This window comes from Cucurbita pepo, chromosome LG09 (genome assembly GCF_002806865.2).
Source record: "Cucurbita pepo subsp. pepo cultivar mu-cu-16 chromosome LG09, ASM280686v2, whole genome shotgun sequence".
NCBI classification, from domain to species: domain Eukaryota; kingdom Viridiplantae; phylum Streptophyta; class Magnoliopsida; order Cucurbitales; family Cucurbitaceae; genus Cucurbita; species Cucurbita pepo.
In genome coordinates, this window is record NC_036646.1 from 8,423,682 (window position 1) to 8,448,034 (window position 24,353).

At 37.1% G+C, this 24,353-nt stretch overlaps 4 protein-coding genes across 8 annotated transcripts; 2 read left to right on the forward strand and 2 right to left on the reverse strand.

Moving 5' to 3' along the window:
* Window positions 1-344: 344 nt before the first annotated feature.
* On the forward strand, window positions 345-5,229 carry LOC111802562 (chromophore lyase CRL, chloroplastic-like). 3 transcript variants are annotated; one of them, XR_002816260.1, is made up of 11 exons: window positions 345-829; window positions 910-959; window positions 1,128-1,188; window positions 1,269-1,304; window positions 1,434-1,484; window positions 1,666-1,758; window positions 2,922-3,026; window positions 3,550-3,642; window positions 3,729-3,889; window positions 3,981-4,073; window positions 4,957-5,229. XR_002816260.1 is itself a non-coding variant. In XM_023686972.1 (10 exons), exons 1-9 carry the CDS (start codon window positions 647-649, stop codon window positions 3,858-3,860), a joined length of 804 nt encoding a protein of 267 aa, XP_023542740.1. In that variant the 5' UTR covers window positions 345-646; the 3' UTR covers window positions 3,861-3,889; window positions 3,981-4,327. The 3 variants fall into 3 exon arrangements, 1 of the variants encoding a protein (XP_023542740.1); XR_002816259.1 differs by having other exon boundaries at window positions 4,968-5,229; XM_023686972.1 differs by lacking the exon at window positions 4,957-5,229 and having other exon boundaries at window positions 3,981-4,327.
* A 980-nt stretch (window positions 5,230-6,209) lies between these two features.
* LOC111802599 (protein MHF1 homolog) lies at window positions 6,210-8,444 on the forward strand. Its single transcript, XM_023687028.1, has 4 exons — window positions 6,210-6,370; window positions 6,550-6,621; window positions 7,747-7,827; window positions 8,007-8,444. The coding sequence occupies exons 1-4, from the start codon at window positions 6,280-6,282 to the stop codon at window positions 8,144-8,146; spliced, it is 384 nt and encodes a 127-aa protein (XP_023542796.1). The 5' UTR covers window positions 6,210-6,279; the 3' UTR covers window positions 8,147-8,444.
* Window positions 8,445-8,688: 244 nt separating this feature from the next.
* Window positions 8,689-12,610, reverse strand: LOC111802474 (transcription factor ICE1-like). Of its 3 annotated transcripts, none has more exons than XM_023686858.1 (5): window positions 11,250-12,610; window positions 9,652-9,876; window positions 9,358-9,528; window positions 9,064-9,123; window positions 8,689-8,956 (listed from the first exon to the last, which is right to left on the reverse strand). In XM_023686858.1, exons 1-5 carry the CDS (start codon window positions 12,408-12,410, stop codon window positions 8,906-8,908), a joined length of 1,668 nt encoding a protein of 555 aa, XP_023542626.1. In that variant the 5' UTR covers window positions 12,411-12,610; the 3' UTR covers window positions 8,689-8,905. The 3 variants fall into 3 exon arrangements, with proteins under 3 accessions (XP_023542626.1, XP_023542627.1, XP_023542628.1); XM_023686859.1 differs by having other exon boundaries at window positions 9,051-9,123; XM_023686860.1 differs by having other exon boundaries at window positions 9,025-9,123.
* A 2,657-nt stretch (window positions 12,611-15,267) lies between these two features.
* LOC111802478 (coiled-coil domain-containing protein SCD2-like) lies at window positions 15,268-22,532 on the reverse strand. Its single transcript, XM_023686864.1, has 17 exons — window positions 22,023-22,532; window positions 21,586-21,755; window positions 21,387-21,462; window positions 20,610-20,651; window positions 20,453-20,515; window positions 20,120-20,169; window positions 20,013-20,040; window positions 19,734-19,808; window positions 19,532-19,642; window positions 19,389-19,449; window positions 18,670-18,780; window positions 18,448-18,566; window positions 18,091-18,154; window positions 17,422-17,463; window positions 17,197-17,237; window positions 16,435-16,561; window positions 15,268-15,660 (listed from the first exon to the last, which is right to left on the reverse strand). The coding sequence occupies exons 1-17, from the start codon at window positions 22,383-22,385 to the stop codon at window positions 15,554-15,556; spliced, it is 1,650 nt and encodes a 549-aa protein (XP_023542632.1). The 5' UTR covers window positions 22,386-22,532; the 3' UTR covers window positions 15,268-15,553.
* Window positions 22,533-24,353: the final 1,821 nt, after the last annotated feature.

Below are 24,353 nucleotides of genomic sequence, written 5' to 3' on the forward strand. Positions count from 1 at the left end.
ATCAAATTTTGTTAGATTTTGTATAGGAGCTCCGCCTATCTGATCCGCCCTAGTAGGATTATCTTGTTTGGAGATCTTTCTTATAGTATATTGCATTCTCAGTCGATAAAGAATTCGAAAAAGAGGCATTTAGACGCGTAGAATGATGTTGATACCTTGACCTCCATGCGAGGCATTTAGACGCGTAGAATGATGTTGATACCTTGACCTCCATGCGAGGGCAAATAACTCGATAATAAATGAAAATTTTGAAGGAAGAAAAATAGAAAAAAAATAAAATAATAATAATAATAAATAAATAAAAAATTAAATTGAGATTAAAAATATTATGAATGAAGAAATTGGGAAATAGATTGGGGTGCACAGATTTTCTGTGGCCACGGCGTTGTTGTTAGATTGAAGAAGAGATGATAAACAGAAGAGCCCGCCGTGATGTGGCGAAGTTTCACGAGACGACGCCTACATTTTTGGTTAATGGAGAGTGGAGTCATGGGTTCTCTATTTCACGACGCTGATTAAACGCTCACCTCCTAATTCCTCTCTGCATCCACCACTCTTACTCTTTCAAGCTCCATTTCGTGCTTTGAATGATTTCGAAAACCTCTTCAAGATTCGAAATGGTGGGCGTTTGAGAGCTCTGGAAGTTATGGGTGCCGATTCGAATTCTAGCGATGATTATAACAACTCAGTTGGATGGAACAGAGCTGGGGGTTTGATTATGAAGACTTTGGTACTGGTCGGAGGCGCCCTTTTCCTCAAACGTCTTACTAAGTCCACGACGCGATGGGATCATGCCCGCTCCGTTTCTCAGTCTCTTTCCGGCGAGAAGGTTTCTGTTCTCTGCCTCCTCGCGAATCCCCAATTTCTTTGTTCTGAATTTCTTCCTTTCTTGTTTTTTTTTTTCGTTAGTTTTCGAAGGAGCAAGCGGCTAGGGATCCTGAAAATTACTTCAACATCAGGTACGTAGTATGTGAATTAATCAATTTCTAGTGTTCTACTGAATCAAGAACCACTTCTTAAATCTATTTGATTAAGCTTTCATTGGCTCCTCTGTTTTGAATTGTGGTTGAGATAAATTTGTGGATGAATAGTCTTGATTGATGATGGGATTAAGAATTTTGTTATAGAATGACTACGTGCCCTGCAGCAGAAATGGTTGATGGTTCTACGGTGTTGTACTTCGAACAAGTGAGTCTGTAAGATAATAATCCCTTTAGCAGCTCCCTTTTCCTGATATCAATCCTCATTTTATTGTGTTATTTCGATAGGCTTTCTCCAGAACTCCTCAAAAACCATTTCGCCAGGTATTGTAATTATCCCACCATCTTCTTAAGTGTTTGTTGTTTGAGATTTCTGTAGAACAAGATATTTAGCCATTGTTGAACCTTCCTTCATTATGCCTGTAATAATGGTCATTAATTCTACGGTTGCAGAGATTTTATACGGTGAAACTTTGTTCAAAGGAGATGAAATGTGATGTGGAGGTGAGTACTATGAGGTTTAGAAGTTCTATAGGTATTGGTATGATTGTTTGCCGCATTTGAAGCCAACAAAATGGTTTGCATATACTGTTTGAAGGAATATGACATTGTTATCTTTCCCCTTTTTCGATGTAATCTAACTGATGTGAGCTACGAAAGTTTCTTATATTTGTTCATTTTGCAGCTAAGCTCATACGCCATTCGAGAAATGGAGGAGTACAAGAATTTTTGTGATCGCACAAAAGACCAACGTCCTCTTCCCGAAGAAATAGTTGGGGTTAGCCATCTGCTTAAAGCTTTCATTAGACTTTCTATTGCTTGAATACAGCTATATAAGTTTGTTTCAGAATATGTTGTTTTTAGATTTTCTATTGTCCTAGTCCTATTCCTGATCAACCTAATCCCCATGTTACTTGAGAAAATATGGCTCAGAGCTCTCTTAGAGCCACTTAAACTCAGAGTCATACCGGGTCTTAACCTATCCAAATTTAGTTCCCAATTTGATTAAGTTTGGTTTTGATCAGGGACTCAAATCCTTGTTTATACGATAACTTTCATTGTTGGATCAAGTAAAATGTTGAATTTTGTTTTTAGCAGGGAACTTGTGAGATTCCACGTCGGTTGGAGAGGGGAACGAAACATTCTTTATAAGGGTGTGGAAACCTCTCCCTAGTAGACGTGTTTTAAAAACCTTAAGGGAAAATCCGAAAGGGAAAGCCCAAAGAAGACAATATTTGCTCGCGATGGGCTTGAGCTATTGCAGAACTAAATTAAGAATAAGTCGGAATTTCAATGAGCTTAACGTAGCTTCACAATGAAGACTAGAGAGAATAAAAAATGTGAACATGGGCATGGGTGTGAGATGGCAATACCAAACTATCCATTTTAGAGAACAAAGTTTGGTGATAGTGTCTGTATGGTATCACGTTGAACTATTGGAACTGCAGCTCTGGGTAATCCGGCCGCAGATTTGTAGATATGGATATATGAGTTTAATGTCAACCGTAATTACTTGACACGCTTGTTCGCCTATAAGATCATCCATCCCTGGTAACTCTTGAACAAGGGCCAATTAGCGGGGGAAGGAAGCACAGAGAGAAGAAGTTGGATTTTGAATTAGTGATCTTCTATCTTTTAACGAATTCAGTAACCCGTTCAAGTTCCTTTTCCTACGATAAGTTCTAATGATACCCCATTAATGCATAGAATGAGTAGGCCAACATAAGTTACCGTGGCCAAAGGGGAAGATAAACATGGTTTTGAAACTAGAAGAAGCAAATAAATCTTTCATAAAGCTTGATTTATAGTTTTGTGGAGTTTATAGGATTGGTATTATTATTTCTACTGGAAGAACAAAACAAAATCCATTATTGTTCATAAGGTGCTCCGTAGGACAGGTATTTTATCATTCTTAAAATGAGTCTAGAATTTTATGAACAGGACATTGCAGAGCATTTAACTACGCTACATCTCAAGTGTTGTGATCGTGGAAAACGTTGCCTCTATGAAGGTTCAACTCCACCTGGTGGTTTTCCAAATTCATGGGTAAGAGCATCTGGATATCTATGTTTGGTTTTTCTTATCTGTGAGAATGCCAAGAGCAAAACTAAAAAGTTAGTTATCCCAACTGCAATTGTGAGATCCCACATCGGTTGGAGAGGGGAACGAAACATTCCTTATAAGGGTGTGGAAACCTCTCCCTAGTAGACGCGTTTTAAAACCTTGATGGAACGTCTGGTAGGGAAAGCCCAAAGAGGACAATATTTACTAGCGGTGCGCTTGGGCTTGGGCTGTGCAAATGGTATAAGAGTCAGACACCGGGCAATGTGCCAGTAAGGACGCTAAGCTCCCAAAGGAGGTAGATTGTGAGGTCTCACATTAGTTGGAGAGGGGAATGAAACATTCCTTATAAGAGTGTGGAAATCTATCCCTAGTAGACACATTTTAAAACCTTGAGAGAAAACCCCAAGAGGACAATACCTGCTAGCGGTGGGTTTGGGTTGTTACAACAATGTTCCCATACTAAGTATTACTCCCTTCTCCTACATTGGCCTTCCTTTTTTGACAGAATGGAGCAGCCTACTGTACTTCAGAAATTGCTATCCTAAAGAATAATGAAGTACATACCTGGGAAAGGGGTTATGACGAAGATGGAAACCAGGTTGAACTCTTTTTAAGTTAACTCGTATTTCAGTTTCATATGGCGACCTCATGTAAATTTGATGTTTGATTTTCTGCGCGGGACAGGCTTGGGGAACAAAAGGACCTTACGAATTCAAGCCAGCCCCAGCCTCCAGTCTCAAGGACATGTTTTCTCCATTAAATCTCTCTCAGCTGTCCATGGAGAAAAGAATAGAGGGTTCATTTGTCTTGCAATAATAGTCACCTGATAATTGTTCTTATCTTGTGTAAATTTCCATCACCCTTTCTATCTGATGTTCTTGTTCTCTTGTTAGTTCTTTGGTCAAATGATTTTGTTTTTGTATTTGTATTTTACAGTCAAAAGAGCCGGTCGAATTCTTGAAAGTAAGCAAAATAGCTCTCCAGTGGACATACACGAAGCTCAGTTTCAGACTCGGAGGAAACTGCACGGTAACGGCTGCCTCCTTTCACATCTCAGATACATCCCGTTGTACTATATGAATCAAGGCATCAATCATGCACTATAAACTTTAAGAAGATGTGAAGAAAATGTTGTTCAAATTATCACGAAATGTTGCAATTCATGCTACATTAAACAAGAATCAAGCTTCATTTATTCGTTACAAATTTATTCCCTACAAATTTTGGGTGGATGATATTTTAGAGTTATGGTATTTCATTAATGCATTTAGACTTTTTATTTACTTCAAGGTTACATTTACAAAGTGCTAATTATGGTCATAAAGTATACATAGTGGCTAATAAAACCACGTATTCCTTGTAAAGGAGACAGAAAATGTAGGAAAAGGAGCATTTGGGCTCTCATCTCATTTAGCCCAGGGCTAAGTTTCTTTGCAATTCTATGTAGTTTAGATTGTATGTTTAGAATCCTTCAAACTTGACATGATCGACCTTGCTTGTGTTTAGAATCAAATGTTTAGAATCATTTGTGCTCTCATTTAGCCAAGGGCTAAGTTTCTTTGCAAGTGTTCTTGTTTTGAGATATTTGATGATTTGAATTTTACATTCGTTGGAGTGATTTCTTATCATTAGCCTAGTGTTTTTACCTTTTCCTTTAGTTAATGATTAAGTTTCTTTGTAATTCTACGTAGTTTAGATTGCATGTATAAAATCATTTAAGCTAGAACATGATCGATCTTGATCTTGAACTTGCTTGTGGAGTAATTCAAATCTCAAACAAGTGTGTTCTTGCTTTAAGATGTTTGATCAACAAGATAATCCGAACCTTACCTTCCTTGTAGTGATTCCTTATTATTCGGTATCATAGTTATATCGTTTTGATGTTCAAACATTCTGGTTACAAAGAAAGCAGGATTTGTGCAGGAATCATAGTGAATAAAGATTAGGCTTACAAGATAAAGTAGAGCAATTTTCCTGCCCACCACAGACATGAGTTAGAACGATGGTGGCCGCAGTTTTCAGTCTTTTTCACCCAATGGAGCGCTGTAACGATGCTTTACAGAACATATTGCACTATGATAACTCCTAAGAAGTGTGTACTTCTCAATTCTTGCCCTGTATTATATAAGAATGCATAAATTTGGCTACTTTCTTCAGGGCATCCAATCCTTTTACTCCATGAATTTCATTGAGTTGTCGCATAAATTTTCATCTTTTACTCGAGAGTTTAGTTGGTTATTGATGTCGAGTTTCGGAAGGACGAGTTCGAAAGTATTGTCTTAGACTTGTGTAATATTAGATGATTTAGTGTAATGAATCTAAAGAGGACGTCAAATTTAAAAACAGTATAATGTTTGTCTATTGAAAATCCATTTGAAAAAATGACACTCGATTTCTCATCTATATTCTATGGGTGGGGACGGGAAGTTTTTTTTTCCGTTTGCATTCCTTTCACCTATTTCATTCTTCTTGTGAAATTTTATTTTATACTTATTATTGTGGGAAACAATGCAGAAATTTTTGCGGAAATTTGGTGGGATTAGGTGCTTCTTATTTATTATTATTATTTTTAATTATTTTAAAATTTTCATTTTTCAATATAATTTTTATTAAAAGAATGGTAAAAAGATTATAATAAATCAATATATTTGGTAAGCAAAACATATACCATCATCTTAATTTTTAAAAATTTAAAATTTAATAATTACAACATGATTTTTTAACAATTAAAAAAAAATTACCTAGTTAATTTATTTTTTAATATAACCATATATATATATATATATATATATATATATATATATATATATATTATTTATTTATTTATTTATTATGTGTTTAAGATATATTTATACTAAGGTGAGGACGAGGACCGTAAATCTAATCCCATCCCGACTCCATCTCTCATTTGAACAACAAATTTACTCTCGGTTCGGGATGGGTCTCCACCGATAAAATGGACATCTTTAAATGAAATTCATAAGAAATATATATATATATCTAAATTATGCAATGGGATGAAAATTGAAAATTTAAGATTAAAATTTATACATTATCAGTTTAGAATTAAAATTTGATTCAAAGAGAAAAAAAAGAAAAAAAAAAAAAAAGGGAAAAGATGAAACGGTTCGTTTTAGGGGCATCCCCGTCGCGAGTGCCATTTCTGGAGGGAATAAAGGCGGGTGGGAACAGGTGCAGCGAAATGGAGTAAACTCTGTGTCCAGAAAGCTCTGCAATGGAGACTGGGATGGAAGAAGACGACTCCACGGCCGAACTCTTGAGGGACCGATTCCGACTGTCTGCCATTTCCATCGCTGAAGCTGAAGGTTAATTATCTTCATCTTACTCTCTTCATTTGCAAGCTTGTCTGGTTGTATGTGTAATACAATCAGAATCAACAGGAAAAATGAAGAAGTATTATCCTCTGATTACTGTATGCAAAGACGAAGTTTTCGTATTTCTGTTTCGCTTACTCTAATTGTGAACTGTTTGGTTTGTTTTGCAGCGAAGAGAAGCGGGATGGAAATCTCTGTACCGGTGATGACTTGTGTCGCTGAGTTAGCGTTCAAATATACAAGTTAGTTTACTGTTCTTTCCTTTCCTGTTTTGAGTCTGCAATGTTATTATGAGCATTTGGTTTCTACATGACTACAACCGATTTCAGGATAATGTATAGATCACTGAAATTGCTAATTCCACCTTTCGTTAGAATTACAGTCTGCATTATGTTGATGACCTAATTGCTAATTGTTTTAGTATCCATTCTCTTCTCGCTGTGTTTCTATCATTTTTAGGTAGTTTATATGCAGTTTCGGTTAGAAATTTCCTTTCTATTTAGCATGCATTTGGTTTGTTGGGATGCCTTTCTGTGCTATGTAGTTAAATCGTGTGATCTAGTTGGAAGGAAACTACACAAGTTGTGTCAAGTTTAAGACAGGAAAGTGTTGCAGGAAGTACAAATGATGGAGGGGCCATTGTGATAACTTAGTGAATGAGTTTGCACGATACCTTTGGATTCTAATCAGATGTTCTTATAGTTCATATCAATGCTTCTTTCAGTATGAGGGACAAAAAGAAGCCCCTCATTCTACCTTGAGATTTACACCTTACAGCGTTTGTGTTAGGTGTAAAGCCTTTAACCTTGTCATACTCTTGTGGGACCCTATGCCTCTGGAAGAAGAGGTGTAAGATTCTTATGAAGCAAAAATGTTGAGTTATACCATGGGAAGGAGAGTTCTCGTTATCTTATTATCTTTCTTTGTTTATATTTCAATCTCGTAAAGAAAACATAGTTATTATTTTAATTTATATTTATACATTAGCTTCAAGTCAGTTTTCTGTTACCGATGAATACTTCATTCATTGTGTTAAAGAAGAAAACATATACTTATATCATATCCATGATGTTAAGGTATTCTTCCATCATACACTTGAATGATTTGGTAGGTTTACTAGGTTTTGACCATAATTTGAGCTCATACCATGGTGTAGGGTCATGCTTATGTTTGTAGTTGCAAGGCTACCGTATGAACTACCAATTTGTATAATATATGCAAGGAAAACAAAGTTTCGTTTACTGTGCTACTATGGTTGTATCTCAGGCAGCAAGGAGATCATTCGGTCATAATTGTGTTTGATTTGTTTTTATGATTCTCAAAGTTTTGCAATGAGATAGATGACGGAATGGTAACTTGTGTAACAGAACAGTTGGCAAAGGACCTTGAGTTATTTGCTCATCATGGTGGTCGGAAATCTGTGAATACGGAAGACGTCATACTCTCAGGTTAGAGTGACCGATTCCCAAGTTTGCCTGTCCTGATATCTGTTAATCTCAGCTTGCACTCCAGTTCTTCATTTGTTTTGTTGTAGTACTGTCTAGTTATATTTAGTCAATATGCATCCGACTTTAATCGGAGTATTAATCGCTTGAACCTCTTTGTTTCTGCATCATTTTGGTCTCAGCCCATAGAAACGAGCATCTGGCTGCCTCATTATCGTCCTTCTGCCATGAACTAAAGACAAAAGAACCTCAAAGTGAGAGAAAGCGGAAAAAGGCACCAAAAAAGGAAGATAAAAGTGCAATACATATTACTGACGCATAATCACATCTCCCGGTGGGCAGATCTCTAGTTAGTAAGGGTACCAAGTAATGACAATTTTTCCTATTTCTAGGTTATACTAATTAGTAATGTCATTATGAAATACCATGGGCCTATGAGATATTACTCTGATTTAAAGGATAAGCTTCTGCATCATGTGTGTTCATTAAAGTGTTTCCAAACGCAGGAAACTTAGCTTTTGGTTTGTTTTAGGTATTTGATATTGTCGAAGCATGAGGTCAATGTTTAATGGTGGATTTCGTTGGGAACATGAAATGAGCTGAACAGTTAAAAAGCTTGAGAAATTGTTCTATGTAAATTTACAAAACATTTATAAGATTTGAACTTTTAGTTAACTGCACAACATTTTGATCATGTGAAGCATATTTGCATCTGCTCCGGTGTAAATATAATAGCCTAGTTCTGCACAGATACAAGAATGGTTCGGTTCATTCTTTTTTATTTTAGTTTATTTTCTATGGAAGAAAGTACCCATCTGCCTCCAAGAATTGAAACGGAGGTAGGGACGAAGTTGGGTGTGTTTGAACAAAATGGATCAAAACACAGGTGAGATTATCTGGTCTTTTCGAAAAAATGGAGGATTCATACAGTCGATTATCAAGCTATGTCCTTAAAATTGCTAACACAATTCCCTTTGCTAGTATTCCCATTTTGAAACATGGAATAGCTACACAAACCGCAGCGTCAAATTCTGATAATCATCTCAAAAGCAGGTCAGTGCATCTAATATTTCAGAAGATGTTACTTACGAGTGAGTCTTTTTTCTTGAACAACTGATAACTCAGCAGCTACCTGAGAAAGAAGCGAGGTAAAATATGATATGAAATGGTTCAGTTTGTTTAAGGACAAGCATTCTTTACTTGTTTCACAGAAATCTATGTCGCACCATTGAAACCTACTGAATCCAATAGTATTGCTTTTATCTGCTCAGGATGGACATCCTGGCCTTCGCTGCATTGCTGAAAATATGTACTCTTTATCAGTCATAAGTCACAAGGATGGGTCACGTCATCAAGTAAACTGAAAGGTAAGAAGAAAGCTGTATTTGAATTTATACTTAAAAAACTCTTTTTCTAAGAAAAAAAATTTACTCTTGGATTTAGAATTATCATTTTTAAAATGTTACATTTTGAAGTTAACATGGTAAAAAGGTAAACAAAAGAATGAAGTGTTGATTTTAAACAGGGTTTCACCTCTGCTCGGAAAATGTCCATGGCAAAACCATTGAAGCAGCTAATCACAGCTTGCTGGATGTCTAAGCCAAGATTATCTAATGCCCTAACTGAGGAGAGCAAGAGACCAGGTCGACGACCACAGAACATGTGTATGTTTACTGCCCGACCTTCTCGTACCCTAACTTCGACCTATTAACACAGTAGTATCATCAATAATTTCTTCAGATGACAGGGTTGTAGCAAATAATATAATTGCAAACGCAATAATCATGTGATGGACAAAGGAAAGTTGTCTCAAGATAAGGAATTTACCCTTGCAGGTTGGCCATTAGGGCTGGGAAATGAGCTAGGACAAAGCTCTTCCTTTATACGACTCGAGAGGGTCGGTGGGGTTGGAGTCAGGGGGTGAAAGCTTGTGCTCGGCGTCAACGCTGTACCGGAAGGAGAAAATTCCAATTCATTATGAAGGTCATTGATTCTTTGCAGTAGTTCCTTCAGGTACTCAATTGCATCCCCAAGAATTGAAGCCCTATCCATCTAGTCATTTCCAGAGGGTAATATCCATTAACAGTGTTAACTATATGAAGCAAATGAGGGAAAAGGAATAGAGAACCTTCGAGTACAAAATTAAGAAGCTAAAATTCTTACATGCATGGTCACATGGTAAGTTTGAACTACTTGGAATATTCCCTTAGTATAGAGATCCAAAAGAAAGAGGACAAGTGAGAGATGGTTTCACTTTTTTTTAACCCTGTTCATTGGTTATTTAGAAGGTTAATGGTAACAAATAAGCCCACTGCTAGCAGATATTATCTGGTTTAGCCCGTTACATGTTGCCGTTAGTCTCACGATTTTAAAACGCATCTACTAGGGAGAGGTTTTTACACCCTCATCCCTCTCTAACCGATGTGGGACCTAACAATTCATCCCCCTAGGGGGCCAGCATCCTCGCTGGCACACCGCTTAGAACCTGGCTTTGATACCATTTGTAATAGCCAAAGTTCATCGCTAGCAGATATTGTCTGCTTTGGCTTATTACATATTGTCATCAGCCTCACGATTTTAAAACGCATTTATTATGGAGAGATTTTCACACCATTCCTCTCCGGGCATGAGCTGTTACACAAATATAACCAAACACTGCATCATCCAGTGTTGATCTTTTTGTCCTTCTTATTGATATGGTGTGGGGGCAGCATAGAGATCAATAAGTTTAAACAGAGAGCCCAGACATGATGAAAATGTATGAACAGAAACCTACACTTTTACTAGAAACCCAGTTTGAAGTTTCAAAGTGAGAACCTAAATGAATACTAACACAATGGACACCAGGACACAACTGATCAAGTAAAAACACTTATGAGATGGCTGAGGGCAAACGGAGCGTCATCGGATCTCTACCAGGAATGAGAATGAGAAGGAAGAGATAGAGGACATGCCATGTTAGTTACAGGGCTGAACTAAAAAGTAGAATTGCATTCTTTACTGGTAGAGTTAAACATTTAAGTGATTTATGGCTAAATTTGAGGATTGTTAGAAGAGGAGTCCACATTGGCGGGTTGATCTTGAGTTTATGAGTAATGAATACATCTCCGTTGGTATGAGACCTTTTGGAGAAACCAAAAGCAAAACTATGAGAACTTATGCTTAAAGTGGATAATATCATACCATTGTGGAGAGTCGTAATTTCTAACATAAACTAGTTGAATTATGTATGACCTGGAAAACTACCAAGATGTGGAATGAGAAAGTACTTCCAATCGTTCATATGAGTTTAAAGCATTTTGGAACAGCTCAAAAAATGAGGCTTTTGGTTTAAAGAAATGGTGGATGTTCTTATGACCTAGTGCATCTGAGAAGTAGAAAACATCACGTGAAATACAAAAATTAAACTGGCAAGAAACTCTTACTTTGCTGATTTTGGGAACAACGGACCTCAGCATGTAGAGCCTATCATTGAGCTTCTTCCTCCGGCGCCTCTCAGCCATCAAATTCTTCGCCGGAAGTCGTTTCTTCTTCCCCTTCTGATCGCCACCGGTCACCGTACTATTGGCGTTAGAAGTATTTCCAACATTTCTACCACTCTCATCCAACTTAGTGTCATTATTCTCAGTAAAGTCATCAGAATCGTAGTTGAAACGGGCTGTGTCGATGCTAGTATCTTGCAACTCATCTGCATAAATCATTTTCCTCTTCGCATTTTCATCACCCACTTCATTTTTCCCAACGCCCCCTTCAATCCTGTTAGAACACCAGCCGCCATCGGGGCTCAAAACCCCCAAATTGCTTCCCTTATCAGCTAAGCTTTTCCTTAGAGCTGCCCTCTTCTGAAAAAGAGTCGGCTGAGTTCCCACTGAGGGAAAGGATTCAAGTGGTCTCAAAAGCTTAGACCGATTCAGAAGCAGAGCATTTCCCAAATTCTCATCCAAACTCTGGAATCCCGCTAAACCCGAACAATTTCCAGTCATTTGGGGCAGGTTAGGTGTTGTCAATTGGGAGCCTAAGCACATATTAGGACTGTTCATCTGACTTGTTGGGCTTAAATCAGTGAACCCAGTTAATAACCCACCTCCACTGCTGAGCAGAGCCGAAGTATTCGAAGCTTGGACATCAAGAAACCCAACCTCTGCCCCGAAATCGAAGCCATGCTCTAAAGGGTTATTACCAATGACCTTGTAAAGTGAAGACAAAGTGCGAGTTGGGGGTAAGAAGAACTGCAATTGAGACGGGTCAATGTTATTGAACACAGAGGAAGAAGGGGAACAAGAAGAGGAGGAATCTCCATGGGGAAGCAACAAATTATCAGGTGGGTCAGTGAAATTCTGAGAGAAGCTTATGCCATTGATGTCGTGATGGTTATGGAGGGCATTAGCAGCAATGCACCAGTCATCTTCAACCTCAAGCATGGATTTGAAGGTTGAGAGAGAGCTAATTTGGTCCTTGTTATCCAAAACAGAGCAATTAGCAGCAGGGTGGTTGAGATGGTTGTGGGTGTTGTTATTAGTCCAGGAAGCAGAGCCTTCATCCTCTCGATTCTCCATCCAACCGACGCTCCCAACTCTGGAAAGCATAATGAAGAAGAGGGCAGGCGTTGAGTTTTGAGTGTTCTTTCCAGGTTGGGTTCAAATGGGTTTCTTGGGAATGGGAAAGGAAATGGGGGAAGAAAGCTGACAGAAAGAGATAACTGTCAGTGAGGTGGGAAGGAAAATGAGAGAGAGAGAAGAAGAAGAAGAAGAAGATGAAGAAGATGAAGAACTGAAGGGAAGAAAAGAAGAGAAGGTTGCAGAAGGAAAAAGGGTATTATCTTTCTGTTTTTCTTTTTTCCTTTTGGGTTTTCTTTTTGTTTGTTTCAAATTCAACCTTTAGTTTGTTATTTTGCAGAACTGAGGCGAAAGATAGGAGAGGAAAGCAGTAAGGTACCCTTTCTTTTTTCCTTTTCTTTTTTATTTTTTATATATGCATATACTTTTTTTGTTGCGATTTTTGGGGCAAACAAACCATCACTGGAACGTTACACAACGTTGCTTTCTACAGAGTAATAAGTTATCCCTATCCAATTTTCTTAGCAGTTTTTTCAGGTTTATTTATTTATTTTGATAAAGATGCTCTCCCCAAGAGCATTTTCATATGATTTCTATGTATTTTTAGAGTTCCAAAAAATATTTCTAATACTATTAAGTTAAATTTTTAGTCTTTTTGGTCGAGAAAATGTAAGACAAAATTCAAACATTTAAGAAAATTTATTAAACATCTTTTTTAAACTATTTATTAGACAAAATTTTGTAAGTTTATGTAGACTAAGTTTGTAGTTTAACCAATAATATTTTAGATAGCATTTTCAATATATAAATTTTAAATTTTGATTAGGGTTCTGGGAGATCCCGATTCTACATTGGTTAGAGGGAATAACGAAATATTCCTTGTAAGAATGTGGAAACCTCTTCTTAGCATATGTTTTTTAAATTTTGAGGAGAAGCCAAAAAGGACAATATATGTTAGCTGTAGCTTTGGTGAGCTTAGGTTATTACAAATGTTATCAAAGTCAAGCTACGAATGATGTACTAGCAATGATGCAGGCCCTCCAAAAATGGTGAATGCATAATTCCACATTGGTTAGAGGGGAGAACTAAACATTCTTATAAGTTATCATTGATCTTGTCCGATGTGCTAGCGAGGATGCTGGCCTCCAAGAGGGATAGATTGTGAGATCCCACGGAAAGAGATCCAACATTTATTTATTTTTTATTAAATTTAGGAGTGAATTTAGTGATTTTTTTTTTAGAAAAAAAAAAAAAATACCCTAAGTTCAAGCCCAACCCATAAGTCCTTGTCTAATAAATAAATTAAGTTGGTTAATAAATCACGGAGTAGAGTAGGGGAAAAAAAATGCATAACCTTCAAATTTCTGTTATAATCTGTGCTTAATCCAAGGTCATTATCCCTTGATGTCAACAACAGTGTTAATAACAGTCCCCATCTGAATCTGAACACAACTCTGTGTGTTTCTGCCATGGCTTACTTTAATTCAGCATCACACACCAAACAGGAACAGTATTCTCCATGTCCTTAACCTAATTTCAGCCTCTGCAACTTGAACTACACAAACTTAAATTGGAAGAAGACAAGACCCTCTAAAGCAGAGAATAAAATTTTAAGTTGATAATGCAAGCCCATGCATCTCGTGAAACCCTTGGTTTACACCGCACCTACTCTATTACCCTCCATTTTCCTCTTTCAGACTCTTGTGGTTTTTATGGTAAAAAATACATCTCCATTGATATGAGGTCTTCTGAAAAAAAACCAAGAGCAAAGACATGAAAATGAATGATTGATATAAATACGAGTTCCGCAAGTACTTTAAGTAGGGGACTTAGGGGACTTATGGATGATTGGGGGAAGAAGGCAGAAGGGATATACATGCTTGAGATTGATTCAAAATTTGAGATGTGTGCGATGGCTCAGCTGAAAGAATGGGGGGACAAAGAGTATTAAATGAGGCTGCAGAAAAATGGCGTCATTAATATTACTGGAGAACCGTCGTGAAGAGCAGCAGCCATTGACAGTGGCCTTTTTTTAAAAAAATTTCTTTTGCTTTGAAGAAGAGACCCCACTTTCCAAATTGTTTAATAAATGTTGACTCATTGTATACCAAATACTTTATAACTGGTTTGGATTGACTTAGACGTTAATGTTTAATTACAACTCTGTCCACTTTGAACACAAATTCTTATGTGGGTTTACTTTTGGTTTTCCAAAAAAATCTCATACCAAGGGAGATATATTACTTATAAATCCATGATCATCCTCTTAATTAACCAATGTGAGACTTCTTCCCAACAATCCTCAACGGTCAATGCAGATAGAAGACAAATCCAAAAACCTGCAAGTTATCTTAAAATATTTGTTTTGGTTTGGGTCAACTTGAGTTTTTCTTTTCAATGAACCCAAAACCCGAATGGAATATTTTCAGTTTAAAAAAATTAACCCAATCCAACCTAAAATGCTTACTCAACACAACCCAGTCTCTATAATTCAAACTCAGTCTCTATAATTCAGGTTGGGTCGATTTGGGTTGTCTTCGATGTAGACCCCTAGATGGGTGTTTGTGACTTGTTAATCCTCAAAAAATCATAATCCTATTTTAGTTAATTAATCTTTTTAGACATTAGAATATATCAAATCAATAAATATGTCCTAGTTATCAAATTTTGTTACAACAGAAGATAGATTCTAGTTTCTATAAATGGATTGCTTTGATTTTTCATAGGAGAGTGAGCAGAATGTTTGGAAATAATTATTACAGAGCATCTCGTGACACTTCTGAACACCTGCCCCTAAAACAGAGGAATCATGGTGATAATGAAGAAAAACAAAGTAAATTAAAGAATTTGGACATGCTTTCTTTAGGGGAGAAAAACACACATCGGAGACAGCTAAACATGGAAAAAATTAATTGAACTTTTGGGTGAAAGAATTGGTATGAATATCTATCATACAAAGCACTCTAAAATAATGCTTCCACTATAAACTCTCTGTTGAGGAGATGTAACAGAATATCACACGGCATAAGGCTAGAAAAGAAATGTGCATCCACACTCTATCAAACAGGGTAAAAGTAGAAAGATGGCAGAGAAAATTCGTGGCAAAAAAAATTAAAAAAAAAAAAAAAAAAAAAAAAAAAAAAAGANTTTTAGTAGGGATCGATCTTTCAGGATTAGGTGTCTAATTCCCTGGCAGAAGATTGGTCGATTTCCTTTCTAGATGCCTCCCAAAGCAGTTGTTCTATTCCAAGCTTTCTGAGCTCTACAAGACCTCGTTCGACTGCCAAAGGGATATGAGACTTTAAGCTAATTCATGAAGTTCTATACAATTGTTCTACAGAATATAAGTTACATTCCAGATGATAGACATCGAAGTAATCTGAGATTTCCAGACAAACAAATTACATGTACATTTATCATAATTTCAGGTAGAGTCCAACTCCCTATATTGATGGTTAGAGCATTGGTTGGTTTTTAAGAATAATCTATTGAGATGATTTTAGAGAGTTATAAAAAGGGTCTCTTTTTAGAGGATAAGATTTGAACTTGTCAGTAGTGTGAATAGGCTGGTCTGTTGAACACGACTCTTTGTGGAAAACACTTATACTCTTTATTAACATCAATCGAAAAGAGATTACAAGACACTCTACAGAAACTACCGTTGTATTCTGTGCTTTGTATTTCTTGGGATGAAAACTTACGTCTAGGGTGGAGGAGTATTTATATAAGAGATTAGACAATTTATTCTTAAAATATCTAAATTTTTGTCCTAAACTATTTTGATATTTTATTCTCAACAACCTAAATTATTTTTCTAAAAGTAAATATACAATGAGCTCATACAATTTTAGTGTTTTAGTGTTTGACATTGTTGCATTAGTGATTATATTTTACGTGGAAATTTTATGAAGAAATGTCAGAAAATTCTGACAAGCAAACTAATTCATAAAGATACCATGATAAAAATTGAAATAATAGATTCATGCAGCATGTAAAAGTAAAATTCAGAGATATCAAAGGCTGTAACAGCAGTAATTCGAATCATGTAACGTACCATCGACAGCATCATGTGAAGTCGGAGGCTGTCCACTACGACTGATCCAAAACTGAAGCCGCTCATCTGCAACATCCTCATCCACACCATATGTCTTGGCTCTTCTCCAGAAGTATGTGAGCCATGCCTGCACAAGTTTTCAAACTCCGTCAATAATGAACCCAAAACACAAAACAGCTCAAGTCTACCACTAACAAATATTGTCCCCTTTGGATTGGGTTCTCCCTCTCCAATCGACGTGGGATCTCACAATACACCCCCTTGGGAGCGCAGCTTCCCTGCTGGCACACTGCTTAGTGTCTTGCTCTAATACCATTTGTAACAGTCCAAGCCCACCGTTAGCAGATATTATCCTCTTTGGGCTTTCCCTCAAGGCTTTTAAAACACATATGCTAGAGAGAGGTTTCCATATCCTTGTAAGGAATGTTTTGTTCCCCTCTCTTACCGATGTGAGATCTCACACCTAAAGATACGGATATGTAATGGGATTGTAAACTTCTTGAACATGTTAATAACTTTGGACAGAAATAAAATGAAGACCATATGTATGCACATAGGCTATAAGAGCAAACAGCATCAAAGAATAAATCAAGACAGGTAGAGAACTGGGTACTTTTGCACACCAGAATTTCCACATCTTTTCAACAAGCGGATACAATGGCGTGGGGTAAATGCCAAAAGATAACTAAAAGTAGGAGGTTCACAAAGCACAAAACTAAATAAATCCTCATGACCAACAAGAAAGATGAGAGATAAAACTACCTCCTTAAAATGAATATCTTCGGCTTCAGCTTCGCTTAGTTCTGCAAAGAGAGAAGTTCAATCACGAAGTAACTCGTAAGCCTAACTTGCACTCCATTCATCCATTCTTTCTTCTTGTTCTTGTTGTGTGAGTGTTTATGAAGAACGCTAAAACTATCATGTACTTTCAAACATGAATATGTTGTTACTATATAAGCATGGTGTTAAGCTACAAAGTCAACTTACCAAAAGCCTCAGTAAACTTCCGATCAGCATGTGATTTTGAATCTGTGATTAGAAAAACGAAAGAAAATAAGCAACTTTATTTGTACCATTCTTATTAGATTCAATTGAAAAATCATTCAGTTTTTTTTTATAATCCAAGGTGTTTACAAAAGGCCTTCCGGATTTGCAATGAGGGAGGTATAACTAAATAAAAATGTTAGAAAGTTTACACCAAGATATAGCTCGGTAAACAACATTATCGAAAAGTTGTGTGTAAGTCTGTGTCTTTTCTGCAAATATTCTCTGATTTCTTACTTTCCACAGATTTCGAAAGAAAGTCATGATGAGGTTTTTCCATAATAGGGCTTTTGTGTTCTTGAAAGGGTGGTACGTTAAGGCCATATCCAAAAAAGTCATTCAGTTTTTTAATCATGGCAAGTCGAACTATTAAAGCTGCAAAATAACTCTCGAAGTTATGATTCTACAGAATTGATTTTGTCATTGACTAACGTCACATATAAGTAATCCATCATATTAATATTGACATGTAAAAGAGAACAAAGCTCTGATTCTTCAAAGTAATAATATATATTATGACTAATTGAGAAGGGTGAGTAAAAAATCAATACTCTTCAAAATATTTTAACTGGAAATGCAATTGTTCAAAAAGTTTGAAGGTAAAAACTTCACCTGATTGATGAATCAAACTTGGACATCTATGTTGTGCCAATGCAAGCACAACTGCATCTTCAACCTGGAAAATGCAAAAAGGAAAGAGTTTTTGAGGAAAAAAATCCATGAGATTAATCGACGTGTGCACAAGCAGTAGAGACACTCGTGAATATATATAAAAGATACAAAATTGAAAAAAAGTAAACATAAGGACATATCAATAACAACAAGAAGGATACAACAGAAAGATTCAAGCTACGAAGAGCTATCATTCACGTCTAAAATCAAGGGGGAAAAGCACAAAAATAAGAGCAGATAATGAAATTATTATAGCAATCATAGCGAACTAAGTTTTCCACAAAGGAAAAAGAAAACCTTTAGAGATGCTAGTTCTCTCAATCCCATTTCAACTGAAAGCATACTCTCAATATTTCCTTCACCAGAGAGATCATTTAAATCCTGGATGAGCTTACTCCTATCTTGATCATTTCGACCTGAAAGATTGATGCTTAACATTATTTTTATTCATCAAATACAAAGAAGTGGATAAAAACAAGTGCATGATATTAAACAACTGGATCCCAGAGTTGAACCAACCTTCAGGCTCCTCCTTAGCCTTTTGTCCAGCAGAAGTAACAACTTCGAATGGCAAAGGAGCTAAAGAAGACCAATACTCATGTTTTGAGAGTGCAATATCCGCACATATGCCTGAAAACAAGCAAATCAGTGAAGAAAAAAAAAAAAAAAAAAAACTAAAAAATAGAAGGGGGAAAATTCCAAGGAAGATATTAAATAACGGCACTCAAAATTTATTGAGGAAAGAAACAAGTCATCTAATTTCCCTACAAACATAGCTACAAAGATGATTACCAATCCATGATTAAGTTCAGGAAGAGATGGAGAAAAAAATCATATAGAGTTTTGGTTTTTGTAAAAGAAACGAGAAAACCCCCACCCAAAAGTACTAATCACAAAACAGCCTTCTAATCTTGAAGAATAATAACTTTATTTTCTGAAATTTCAATGATTTTTGGGAAACAAGCAGCCAATGCTTGATTACCCACCAAAACATCTAGCCAAAAAGAAGTCTTATTTTCATTTCTCATAGTTATCGGAGACAACCATTCGAAAGTAGCTTAATACTCCACAAAGTGCTTTCTGAATTTCCTATTTGCCTTGTTTTTGTGAACTTCATAATATACAGTTTTCATTTTACCAACCATAAACCCAGCCCACTTAGAAAGAACTTAAAGCTTTATGAAAGCACACAACTCAGTATGCTATGAGGTATTTATAAACGAGAAAATGTTCCTTACCATATTGAACAGCTAAGCCCCAGTAGCGAGCAAGCCAACACCTCTTCAAAACAACCTCTTCCTGGAAAAAGAACAAAGAAAATATGATTGAAAGAGAACTTCACAGCTGAATGTAGACATTGATTCTATAGCTAGACACTAACCATCTCTTCTTGTGTCAAAATCATTCTTTGTGTCATTACACGAAGAGCCTTTGCTTCAGACTCTGCTTCTCGGAGTTGTTCTGTAGCTGCTGATGACTCATCTTTTAAGTTCTGATAAGATAATTGCAACATCAGACATTTGAAAACCAAGACATGGATTGAAATCACTCAACTAGTTATGTAAATAGAGAGTGATTTTTACCTCAATTTCTGAACGAAGGGCAGCAATTTCTTCGTTTCTACTATCCTTGGTTGGTATTGCAGCCTTGAGTGCAGCCTATACAAAGAGTAATAGTCAGGGTTAAAACAAAAGACAAAAGACAGAGCCAATGACATCAAAGGTGCTCATTCTGAAGAAAATTTCAACTTGGCCCATTTCCTAGAACTGAGATTAATAATGTAAAGGGCCTACAAAATAAAAAATGACTCGATCCCTTGAAACCTATTCTATATGCTTCATGCAGTTACAATCTCAACAAACCTCTCTTTGACGCAGTTTAGCTTCTTTCCTGCAAATAAATAAGGCGAAACAGTAAGACCTGGAAAATTTCACAAAGAAATGGCACATTCAACGCGATGCAATCGTACCTGCTTAATAATTTGGCTTCCAAAGATACACCCTCTCCAAGAGTAGCAACCTGTGAAAGTATTGATACAAAAATAATAAACATAGGTCAGTAAATTGTTCAAGGTGTGTAAAGCTTGCAACAAATGAAAAAATTTAATTTAATTCGGTGAACTGCCTAGCTACACATAAGTTTTAAAAAATAACTAACCAACAAACATCTCAAGATACATGCAGTCATACTATGACTATTAAAGTACAGGCATCTTTCTCTATGAGGCACTTGGATTTACTTAACTTTCATTTTTCAATCAACCTATCAATAAAACTATGAAAATCAGTAGGTTAATTAATACCTGTTTCTCTAGCATTCTAGCTCTAGCCTCTGCCTCTTCCCGTTTTTCTTCTGCTTCTCGAAGCTGTCCAACAAACTCAAGCATAAATCTCAATTGAACATGGTATTCGTGGAACTGATATTCATATTCATAATCTTTCTTGAAATAGTGAGCAGACCTTTCCAAGTATATTCTCGTTCTCTTCTTGTAGCATATCAAGCTGCAAAAAGACCAAAGTCAGATTCAGTGCATTTGACTCGAGAATCACTGTGTGATTTCATCGAACAAAAGACGTAGTTAATACACTTAGGAACTAGCTTCCTCCAATCCAATCCAATAGAGGGGTCATCTTGTTAGGAATCACGACTCTCCACAATGGGATGATATTGTCCACTTTGAGCATAAGCCCTCATGGCTTTGCTTTGGGCTTCCCCAAAAGGCTTCATACCAATGGAGATGTATTCTTTACTTATAAACCCATGATCATTCAACTAAATTAGCAAATGTGGAACTCCCTCCCAACAATCCTCAACACTCCTCCCCTTGACCAAAGTACACTATAGAATCTCCCCTTAATCGAGGCTTGACTCCTTCTCTAGAGTTATCGAACAAAGTACACCCTTTGTTCAACACTTGAGTCAATTTTGACTACACCTTTGAGGCTCACAACTTCTTTGTTCGACATGACATGGCTAAGTTAAGGGCATGGCTCTGATACCATGTTAAAAATCACGACTCTCCAAAATGGTATGATATTGTGCACTTTGAGCATAAGTCCTCATGGCTTCTTTGGGTTTCTTCAAAAGGCCTCGTACCAAAGGAGATGTATTCCTTACTTATCAACTCATGATCATTCCCCAAATTAACCAATATGAGACTCCCTCCCAACAATCCTCTAACACATTTTTCTAGTGCCAGAGGAAGAAATTGATCTCTACAATTTATATTCCCATACCTCATCACGTAGTGCAGAAGCTTCGGACTGATCCCCTGCATCTTTGGAGTTGACCTGTCCGATATCTGATGTAAACCTGACCAAAAAAAAATTTGGAATTGAGTAAATGGAGAAATAAGAAAACGTATTGCCCCCATTTGTCATGATCCCCATTTATCACACATATTTGAAAAAACAAGGTGTTGAGCGTAACAATAACCTTCTATCTCCAATCCTATTAGAAGGAGGTTCAATTGGAGGAATGAAGACTGGAGTTCTGGGTGGAGGTTTACTTGGTGGAACGATCTGGCTCGAACGCACGGACCTCGATGATCTACCAGTTGATGTGGATCGAACTTGAGGAACATGCTCTACGAAATTCCGACCTAACTAATCAAAACACCAGAAAGTCCAGTCGCCTTGTTGTTAGATTGTTCCACAAGCTAATGCTAAACAATCAAAACGCCGGAAAATGCCCGGCGCGGGATTGATCACAATATCTACTGAATCCTAGAATAATCGATAACAAGCCAAGCTGCTAGTACACAGATCTTGAAAGCAACGATAACAAGAAGATAGAGACGACAAAATTTCATGAGAATTGACGTCAACGAGTCACCTAATTAAATGAGAAGAGCCAAGGATACTCGAAATTACCGCGGGAGACGGAGATCTGTTAATCCTGGGACCTGAAATCGTATGAAACGAATTGGAATTGTTACTGTTCACAGCACTGGGATAAGTCGAGTGACTAGGAGGAGGCGGAGCACGGAACCGGAAGTTGAGATCATCCTCTTCATCTTCATCTTCATCGTCGCCCTCCACGGACGGCCGCGTGTTGGCCATAGCCTCAGCCAAACGTTGAGCAGCCTTCTTGGCGGCAACATTCTGAGCGCGCTTGATGGTGGAATTCGAACCCAATAGAGCGTGAGGATGAGCCGGAGAAGACGATCCCGTGCTGCTCGAGCCACCACTCCACTGCCGGGCGGAGACTGGACTAGCAACTCTCCTCCGATCCATTTCCGTCACCGGAAATATGCCAAGTGATTGCGCCGCAGTTCCAAGATTAGCAGGAATTTTCTCGGCGCTAGATTTTCTCGAGAAAATAACAGAATACAAGATGGGGAGGGAAAGAATCCGGGTTGACAACTCAAAACGATGTCGTTTGATTCAGATCCGCCATTTCCTTTAACGTAGCGTATAACCATAAAACTTCTTAATGATTATCTAAATATTATCATCAAAATTAATAATTACTAAATTTCCAACTAATTGAAAGTTGACGCAAAAAATTATTTAATTAATCATATAATTTTGTTTTTAATTTTTAAAAATTATATTTTGTTTTCTCAATTAGAATTCGATGTTTTTTTTTTCAAACAAGAAATTATTTGATGAGACTGTCACGATATAATTTAAAAAAAACAAGAAATTATTTGACGAGAATGTCACTATATAATCTATCTTATGGGTCGGCCCACGACCGATTTCACATAAATATGTTAGCGTTTTGGGCCAAGAATATTGGATGGTTCATGGGCCCATTAAATTTTGATTTTGAAAAATCTAATTGTAAACATTCTTAAAAACCAATCCTTTTTGGTTTAATACATATCCTTTTTAGTTTAACACATGAGAGTGAGAACTCATGCTAATTAGTTTATGGGCACGGGAGGGTCAATGTCTCGAAAGAATTCGGATGGACGGAGGTTCGAGATGTCTCGATGAGATGAACGACACGTGGGTTTGTTCTTAATAGCATGAACGAGTAAGCTACGATGGTCAACGACACCCTTGACTTAGGATGACGTCAAGACATGAGGGTCATGTTAATTGGACACCAAGATGAGATGATAGGATGCGACATTGCATTGAGAGACCTTCGCCTTAAGTAGAGACAATGTCGAGCCGATTGACTTGGCCTAGTGTAGAGGCAAGTTGGTTGTGCTGCAAATGATTTAACATACACGAGTAGGCAGCATGTGTGGCCGAATAAGCTGGAATTTCAAACAATGTTTGATTGGTAAAGACAAACCTCATCTAACGTCCAACGAAACTACAAAGCCGGATGAAAAATATATATTGAACTTGAGGGGCAGTGTGTGCCATCAAACCAAAGGAGATTGACAAGACCAAAAGGAGTGGTGGGTGTCAAATTGTAATAGATTTGGGTGTCAAATTGATTGCGTATCTTGACCAAGATACTCATGAATAAGTTGTAAGTTGATTTATTTGGCTATGCATGATCAACAATAGTGCTTCACTATTGGTTCCTTCCCATCTACGTCCATATAATTAAAGCTTTTTCTTTTGTCCCAAATAATTTAATTTTAAAGTTGATGAACAACTTTTTCGAGCATGACGGTGGATTGTAAAGATGCTACCGGTGATATTGAATTGAGACACTGTTACTCACGTTAGCTAATTTAGGGAATGATCGGGTTTATAAGTAAGAAATACATCTCCACTAGTATGAGGCCTTTTGGGAAGCTTAAAGCAAAGTTATGAGAGCTTATGTTCAAAGTGGACAGTATCATACCATTATGGAGATTCGTGGTTCTTAACATGGTATCAGAGTCATGCCCTTAAAAGGAGTCGAGCCTCGATTAAGGGGAGACTGTTCGAGGGTTCCATAGGCCTCAGGGGAGGCTCTAGAGTGTACTTTCTTCCATAGGCCTCAACAGTTGTATACCAGCCTCGATTAAGGGAAGATTGTTCGAGGGTTCCATAGGCCTCAGGGAAGGCTTTAGAGTGTACTTTGTTCCATAGGCCTCAGGGAAGGCTCTATCATGTACTTTGATCCATAGGCCTCAGTTGTGTACCAGTAACAGCCCATGTGAGATTCTTTTACGGTTTAAAGCTTAAAATAAAACTTTTCAAATTCTATGAACATAATCGAGACCTGTCTTAAAGTACAAAAATATTATATATAATTCATGCAATCCACCGAGACGGGAAAATGTCGAGCTAGTTCTTTCTTACCCTATG